The sequence below is a fragment of the Gavialis gangeticus genome, unplaced genomic scaffold (assembly GCF_001723915.1).
Source record: "Gavialis gangeticus isolate Ggan-Ray unplaced genomic scaffold, GavGan_comp1, whole genome shotgun sequence".
In the NCBI taxonomy this organism is placed as follows: domain Eukaryota; kingdom Metazoa; phylum Chordata; order Crocodylia; family Gavialidae; genus Gavialis; species Gavialis gangeticus.
Genome location: NW_017728979.1, coordinates 94219 through 102998, shown reverse-complemented (window position 1 = coordinate 102998; position 8780 = coordinate 94219). Strand labels below are relative to the sequence as shown.

General features: G+C 53.9%; 1 protein-coding gene across 1 annotated transcript in view; it reads left to right on the top strand.

The window, feature by feature from the left end:
- STARD7 (StAR related lipid transfer domain containing 7) overlaps positions 1-2337 on the top strand; it is a gene marked incomplete at its 5' end in the record, with an annotated part of 25294 nt that extends 22957 nt beyond the window's left edge. Inside the window, 2 exons of the mRNA XM_019508228.1 lie at positions 767-851; positions 1885-2337. Coding sequence (XP_019363773.1) covers positions 767-851; positions 1885-2072 — 273 coding nt within the window. The remainder of the gene's footprint in view (positions 1-766; positions 852-1884) is intronic.
- Positions 2338-8780: the final 6443 nt, after the last annotated feature.

Genomic DNA, 8780 nt, shown 5'->3' with positions numbered 1-8780 from the left:
AGGGGACCTGCAATGATCTCGGCCAGTTCCTTTAGAACTCTAGGGTGGAGATCATCCGGACTGGCTGACTTGAATATGTCCAGCCCCTGCAGAAGCTCCCTAAGTCCTCGCTAACCCTTGGCCCAGGTGTGCCTCCCCCGGGGCCCGAAGGGGGCCCAGCAGGGAGGTTGCTGTTCTGGTCCCTACTTAGGAAGACGGAAATCCCTCAAATCCAGGTCTCAAATCGCTGAAGGGATAAAGAGGATGGAGCCTTTCTCTGTGGCCATAAGGGGCGGGACCAGGGGCAGCAGTCTCAAGCTACAGCAGAGGACATTGAGGGACTTCTGCATGCCAGATCCAGTGCCCACTCTGGCTGGTCCAGGACTGAGCCACACATGGTGCCTGTTGTGGCCGGTCCAGGACCCATGCTGTACACCACTTCCATCTTAATCTGACCATAGCGGGCACTGGATCCAGCATGCAGGTGGGGTGGAAAAGTGGCTCTCTGGGGTCTAATCTGGCTTGTGGTCTGACATCTCTGTTTAGCAATGTCCAGGGAAAGCATTAGCACATTTCAATCCTGGCATGTCTGTAGGATCCTGGACAATTGTCCCAGGAGAAATGCAGTGTCTGTCAAGGCTGGGGGTTTCCACCTTCCTTTGAATTGGACTGCCTCAGGGGGGATTCTCTCAGCTCATTGGGATCTGCAGTGGCTCCATAAGATTGGCTGCAGCTGCTGATGGTCCTTTGATAGATCATGTGTCACTGATGCTACTCTTGTTCTTAGAATGGTTTTGATTACCTGTTGACGTACAGTGACAACCCTCAGACCGTGTTCCCCCGCTACTGTGTCAGCTGGATGGTCTCTAGTGGTGAGTAAAGCCAAAGGCTCCTACTGGGGTGAGAGAAGGACCTAGGGTCTGGATCTGTCGCCTATGGGGCTGAAGGCTCCTGGCTTCCCCTTTTGGCTCAGGAGAAGAAGCAAGCCTATCTGGGGCATGGCAGGGGGAGCTGGGCCTTGTTGCTCTGCAGTGTAATCATCTCATGTATTTGAGATGCTGCTGAGAGTTTGGACTCCCAAACCAGTAGCCTGGGAGGGGCACAGGACGCTGTGCCTGTGCACTGAGCTGGAAGGAGGTGGCTGCAGTCTTCAGAGGGTCAGCGGGAGGAAGCTCTTCTGTGGCTTTTTACACCAACCTTAGGACCCCATGAGGGAGTGGGCTGACTCCCTTGTCCAGGGTGGGCTGGAGGCTCTGGCAGCTGCTTCCGTGGACATTCAGTATAGCAGAGAAGCAGGCTGGGAGGGGACTTACAGTGCTGGGGCCAGCAGGACTTCACAGGTGCCAGCAGGGGGCGCAGGAGCACAAGGAAGGTGGCCCCTAGAGGCTGCTGGAGAATCTACCATGGTCTCTGCTCAGAGCCCTGAAGTGGACCCCACCCTGTGTCTTTCTGCTCCCAGGAAGCACTGGGATGTGTTCAGAGCCCGCAGGGAGCTGGGAGTGGCTTGTTCAGGAAGTTGTGACTTGAATACCCCTCTGTCCTGGAAGCTGTGGAAGGCACATCCATGACACTGGAGCCAGCTTGGCAGAGCTCTGAGCACTGAAAGCAGGGGAAGGGGCCCCACTGCCTCACAGGTCCATAGTACTGCTCTCATCCCTTGGGGCTGAGAACATGGGTGCCGGTGTCTGGTGTCTCAGCCTTGTATTCATTTTGTCCACTGCTGGCACTAGCTGGGCAGAAAGTAGGCAGCTGCCCCAGGCCACATGCAGGGCTGGGGGCAGAGTTGGGACCGGACCTGGAGCGGCTGGGGGCAGCTGCCCTCTCTAGGGCTTGAATGGGGGGCTTGAGACTGTGTCACAGACTGTGTCCCTTCTGATGCTCATGGCACCCTGTGTCTCCTGCCAGGCATGCCCGACTTCCTGGAGAAGCTACATGCAGCCACCCTCAAAGCCAAGAGGATGGAGATTGAGGTGCGGGACTACATCTCTGCCAGGCCGGCTGAGAGCAGCAGCAGTGAGAGCAAAGCCAGCCTGCCCAATGCAGAGCACAAGCCAGAGGGCACCCGCAGTCCTGCACAGCTGGGCTATGCCTGAGGGCCGGCCCAGATCCAGCCAGCTGGGAAGCTGGGGGTGTGAGACTCCTCCCCCTCTTGTCTCTGGACCCTTCCTCATTCCCCATCTGGAGACAGGAGTTTGCATCTTGCCCCTGGCCATGTGTTTTCCTGGCCTGTGAACTGTAGTGTCTGCATCCTCCCTCTCTGTGCTCATGGGCGCTGTCCTCGTGAAGCATCTCCTCTGTACAGAATGAACAGGCTTGCCCTCCCGCCTGCTTCTCTCCCTTCCACACTGGCTGGGGCCAGAAAGCACCAGGCCACCTCAACTCTGCAGCACTGGGCTCTTCAGACTCAAGCAGTGTCTATTGGCAGGACTAGCACCCCAGCCCAGATTGTACTGTAGGCTCTATGTCAGGTACTGCAGCTATCCCCCATGTTGCCCCGCTGCTACCCAAGTGCCTTTCCCCATGGCTCGCTCTGGGGGTAGGGGGCTGAAGTGGGAAGCCCAGCATGAAGCCAGAGCACAACACCCCTCTGGACTGGAGGGGAGTTGGCACTGCTTCCCTGCCCACTGGGCTGGTTATGTTTCTACCTCGAGGCTGCCTGGCTGTTTGGGAGCCTGGGCTGGAGATCTAGGCCCTGCTGTATAGATACCCCTCCGACATACTAAGACAACACTAGTATTTTTCAGGAGCAGGCAGGCATCTGCTGTCATCTGTGAGCCTCTCTGTCCTCAGCTACTGAGAAGCCAGCACCTGCTGCCACAGCCCAGCCTGCCACATGTACCTTAGAAGCAATGGGATCCCCAGCTGCCTGCCCCAGGCGGGGGGGATGGGGGGGCAGTCTCCTGTTCTGCTGGGGTCAGTGGGCTTATCTGAGGTGGGACAGTGGCTCAGTCCTGGTGCCTGCCTGGGGACGGGGCTGGAGCAGGCAGTTTCAACGTGGATCAACCTTGATGAATAAATAAACTGTTACAGTAAGCAGTTGTCGGGCAGTGAGTTCTTTGCCAGTACCACCCAGCATCAAGACCTCCTGCCCCACTTCAGAAGCTATGTATAGCAGGGGCTATACTAGCACTGGAAATCGCCCTACTTTCCCTTTCCTCATGGGGTGTGGCTGGTCCAGGGTAGGACAGCCTAGCCCCCATCCTCCCAGTCAGCCTCACCACTCCTTCCATGCATGCTGGTGTTGCCCAAACCAGCATTTTTACAAGGAGAATAAACTTTGCAGATCATTATCAGACAAAGCCCAGCTCTGGGTCTGTGGGAGCTGTGGAGCTGCTCTGGCTCTCTCCTGGTGCCCGCTGGCTGAAAGGAGCCTTCAGGTCAAGGTGTACTAGGTTTTCCTTGGCAGGAGTGGGGGAGTGTGGAGAGCAGCATCAGGCAAGGCCCTGCCTGTACCCCTCCCCCCAGCCACTGGGACTGCCCTGGGGTGGATGAAGATGCCCTTACAACACTGTACACCCTACACACTTCTTGCTGTCCCAGCTCCCTATTCAGGAGAGGGCTCTTTTCTCTCCCTTCATAAAACATGGGGCAAATCCTCTGCTCAGGGAAACCTCCCCCAAATCTTGGAGGGTCCCACTGGCACCAGTCCTCTTGGGGAAATTGCAGGGCTTGCTTCATGCTGCTCTCAGCTGGACCTGGAGAAGGATAGGGACTGTGCCAGGTCTCTTGTCCCCACAGTCCTGAGCTCTCTGCCCCATGCTCAGCCCTTTGGAAGGAAGGTCACCACAGGATCATGCCAGTGCCTGGCCTGCTGGGGTTAAGGCCCATGGAACACACTGCCCAGGAGTGGATGAGGCTCGAGCTCAGTGGAAACCTGGGCTGAGGGCAGTGTTCATAATGTCACGTGTGTCTGTGCCAGGCTAGTCAGGAGCTGAGTGTGCCCGTGCCAGTGACTGCTTTGCTACAAACCAGAACCAGGTGAGGGGATACACCCCGCCCCACCTCACAGGCATTGCTTCTCCAAACAGACCTGTCCTGCGGTTTGGGCATGGCGCCAGGCACGAGGGAGATGATGATGCAGGCATGTTTATGCCTAGGACACCATGGCTTCCATCCTGCCATGGGGACAACTGGAAGAGCCTGAAGGGTATGGGGAAGGGGGCCAAACAGGGAGACTCCCAAGACTGGTAACAAGCAGCGGGAGCCTTGGGTTGCAGTCACCCCCACATGCCAGCCCAGTTCTTCCCTGGCCAGCACACCTCTGTTCATAGAATCAGAGAAAATGAGGGTTGGAAGGGACCTCAGGAAGTCACATCTAGTCTAACCTCCTGCTCAAAACAGGACCATCCCCAACTAGATCATCCCAGCCAAGGCTTTGCCTAGCCAGATCTTAAAAGCCTCCAAGGATGGAGATTCCACCACCTCTACGGGTAACCTGTTCCAGTCCTTCACTACCCTCCTGGTGAGAGTCTTTCCTAATATCTAAACTCAATTTCCCTTGCTGCAACTTGAGACCATTGCTCCTTGTTCTGTCATCTGCCACCACTGAGAACACTAGTTCCATCCTCTTTGGAACTGCCCCTCAGGACATGATGCTTCTCTACCCACAGCCATCAGCCTAGGCCTGGGGTAGCCAGAGCCTTTTGTTAGCTCCGTCTGGTGCCCAGCATGGGAACTCTGGAGGAGTCCTCTCTGGTGCGCATCTCCAAAGGCCAAGTGCAGTTGTGCAGCTACTTTAAATGGACGCTTTAAAACACTGCAATAAAAACAATAAACATGTTATGCTGATCAGCAGGGATCCAGGTTTTCCATTTCTCTTGGAAAAACCCGTCTTTTTCCCTTTGAAGTGGGAAACTCTGAGTTTCCCCTTGCAGGCTAGCAGAGTTCCAGCCTGCTAGGGGCTGCTGGTAGCTGGGAAAAGTGGGGGGAGAACAATCAGTGGCAGGAGGCACCACAAGCATGTGCTTGTGTGCAGTGGCTGGCAATACAGCTATGCAGCCCTGGTAACTGGATAAATGTAAATCTATGTGATGGGGGCAGGATGGAGAGTCAGGACTTGGGAACCGTTTAGGCATGGTCCAGCCACACACACTGGCAACATCGGGAAGGGGCACATGCCCCCCCCCCGATTTCTGCATGGATAGCAGGGTGTGGGGCACAGGGCTGCAGCCTAGCCACACTGGCACTAGGCAGAAGCTGTCTCTGTAGCCCAGCAGGCAGAGCCCAGCATGGGAGGGCAGAGTAGGGTGGGGAGACTCAATGCTGCTGCCACTGCTGCAGCCAGAAGTCCTGCACTAGCTGTGCTGCCTAGGTGGGAAGCCTTCTACCTGTCCAGCAGCAGTGGGGAGGTGCAACTCTGCGCTGCCCCCACTGCTGCTGGGTGGACAGGTGGTCCCTCACACGGCAATGCAGCTGGTATAGGGTTTCTGGTGGTGGAGTGGCAGCAGCACGTAGTCTCCCCACCCCACACTGTCCTCCTGTGCTGGATCCTGCCCACTGCACCAGGAAGGCTCCCAGGGGGAGAGCAGCAGGGCAGGGAGTGCCAAGCCCCCCAGCAGGCAGTCCACATCCCACCCCCCCTGCTCTGGCTTCACTCAGCTCTACTCCCAGCCACGGGCAGGGAAGGGGCCCAGGCTCTGCACTCTTCCCTCCACTGGGGCCACAACAACTGGGTTTTCTGGTACTACTGGCTGGCTGCAGCTGGTGCCTGCAGGGCAGAGAGTGGGCAGGATACAGCCCTGGCAGCTGCAGAGAGCAGGGGCTGTAGGTGGGGAGTGAGGAACACTGGCATGGATGGGGGCTACAAGTCAGAAGGGACACTGATGAGGAGAGGGAGGGGGCAGTTGGGAGTGAGGGGCATAGGAAGGGCTTGTGGGACAGGGAACTGTGGGTTGGGAGAGAAAGGGCACCAGCAGGACTGGGGGCTGTGGATTAGGAGTGAGGGGCATGGGCAGGGGCAGGGCACTGCCATATCAGGGTTGCTCAGCGCCACAAAGCAGCAGAGGGGAATATCCATAGCTGGACCTCCATCCTGATGAGTGAAGGAAGCAGAGGAAACTGATTTTTTATGATAAAAATACCAAAATCAAATGCCAAAATATATAGGTATTTAGAATTTATTTTATTAATGATTAAGGGACTGGTAGGTTTCCAAATTGCTTTAAAATTGTAAATATCTCAATAAAATATTGTGTTCAACTGATACCTATATAATGGTATTTCATTTTAATTGTGGAAAAACATGGATTTGTTGTTTTTTTTTTAATTAGCAAATTTTGGATTTTTTAACAGAGAAAACCAAGATCCATGTGACCAGTGATTGGAGTCACACAATAAGGCATACAGGCTGGGGACTGACTGAATAAGGAGCAGCTCTGCAGAAAAGGACCTTGGGGTTACAATGGACAATAGGCTGAACATAAGCCAGCAGCATGCCCTTGTTGTCAAGAAAGCTAAAGGCATACTGGGCTGCATTAGTAGGAGCATTGCAGCAGATCAAGGGAAGTGATTCTTTACCTCTGTTCAGCACTGGTAAGGCCATATTTGGAGTACAGTCAGTCAACACAATTGGTTTCTACAAACCGTGTCTCAACTCGAAATGTTGTAACTCGGAACCAATTTTCTCATAAGAAACAATGTTATAAATGGGGGATTGGTTCCTAAACCAAGGCCCAATACCCTAGTTTCACCAAAAATACCCCACAATTTTGTACTCATTCAATTATAGATGAGTAATATAGCTACATTAATGTATGTATATTGTAAATAGCAAGCATATTGATTTGGAAGGACTTCTTTGAGGTGACTTTGCTGGACTTTTTGGAAAGGCTCTTGGTTGGACTTCTTGAAGGGTTCTTGGCTGGAGGTGTCTCAGGAGTCTTGGATGCAGGTTTTTCTGGAGTCTTGGCTGCTTTCTTAAAGAAAGTGTCCAAGGAAATTTGGATAGACGTTCTCCAGGGAGATGAGCGATGCAGTGAACTTGTTCACTGATATGGCGTTGCATTGGATCAAGTGCTGTAAAGTCGAAATTGGCATTGTAAAGTTGAAACATGGTGTCAATTTATGTTGTAAGTATAAAACATTGCAACTCAAAACGTTGTTAGTTGAGGACTGCCTGTACTGTGTTCTGTTTTGGGACTCCCACTACAGAAAATATGTGGAATAACTGGCAATGAAAATGGTTAATGGGCTGGGGGACATGACTTATGAAGAGAGGCTAAGGGAACTGAATTTACTTAATCTGTAGAAGAGAAGACTGAGGTAGATTTTAATAGCAGCCTTCAACTACCTGAAGGTTGGTTCCAAAGAGAACGGAGCTAGACCAGGAATGGGCAAAATGGTGGATCCAGGTGGCCAGACTCCAGCACAAAGGCTACGAGGAGGTGCATGTCCCTGCCTTAAAGCCCAAGCTCTTTGGCTCAGAGGAGGTAGATGACCCAGCCCTGTCCCACTGGGTTGGTGGTGGGAGGGTTAGGTTACCCAGCATTCCTTGCTGCCCACTTCATAAGGCACCTGCTCTACCACTGACCTTTTCAGTCTCAGCACAAGGCTCAGAGTGGTATGAGGGGCAGCCTCTAAAGCAGGGGTGGGTAAAGTCCAGTTCATGGGCTGGATCTGCATGGCAGTGGATTCCATTTCCCAGCAGCCCCTGCCCACGTGGCCGGGGCCAGTTTTCATGGAGACCTCAGCAGTAGCCCTGCAGGGCTGAGGTTTCCTTGGAGACCAGCCCCAGCAGCCAGGGCAGGGCGCACAGCAAGGCAGGGACCACACTGGGATCTTGCAGCGGTGACAGTGTGGTCCAGAGCCAAAGCACAGCCATGATCTGCAGCCTGCGTGCTCCAGGCAGAGGCATGCAAACAGCAAATCGCAGCTCTGCTGCAGCTCCAGACCATGCAGCCACCACTGCAAGAAGGCAAGGCAGAGCCACAATCCGCTACCTGCATGCCCCTGCCCAGAGCATGCAGGCAACAGATTACAGCTCTGCCGTGGTTCTGGAGCACGGTGTCACCACTGCAAGATCCCACCCAGCCCAGCCCTACAGCAGCTCCCAGCCTGGCTGGTCTCCATGGAAACCCCAACCCCAGACTATCATAGCCAGGCTGCTGTTGGAGTCTCCATGGAAACTGGCCCCAGCCATGCAGGCAGGGGCTGCTGGGAAATGGAGTCTACTGTCAGCCAGATTTTGTCTGTGACCCAAATTTTGCCTGCCCCTGAGCTAGAATGTTTTCAGCGGTGGGACATGACAGAACAAGAAGCAACGGTGTCAAGTTGCAGCAAGGGAAATTGAGTTTAGATATTAGGACAAACTCTCACCAGGAGGGTAGTAAAATGCTGGAACAGGCTACCCAGAGAGGTGGCAGAGGTTTTTAAGACCTGAGCAGAGAAAGCCTTGGCTGGGATGATCTAGTTGGGGCTAGTCCCAGGGGCTGGACTAGATGTGACCTCCTGAGGTTCCTTCCCACCCTCATTTTCTCTAATTTTAACTACAGCTACAAATATTTATCAGAACACTCATAATGGGGCAAGCAAGGGAGATTCTCACTGTTCCTTGGCTGGCTTTAGATCAGCTTGTGCTAGCAAAGAACCTCTCCCTCTCTCTCCATTTCCACCTTGTGCCCTTCAATTTCTCACAGCTTTGTACCTGAAAAAAAAAACACACATTTGTCTTGCCTTTCCTACATGCTAAGAAAACTTCCTTTCCCAAGTCGCTCGACAGTTCCCTAGGATAATGTCTCATAGCCCAGGCAGGTGCCAGTTCTTCCATCCTTCCTTCTATGGTAGATTTTGTGGGGGGGGGGGGG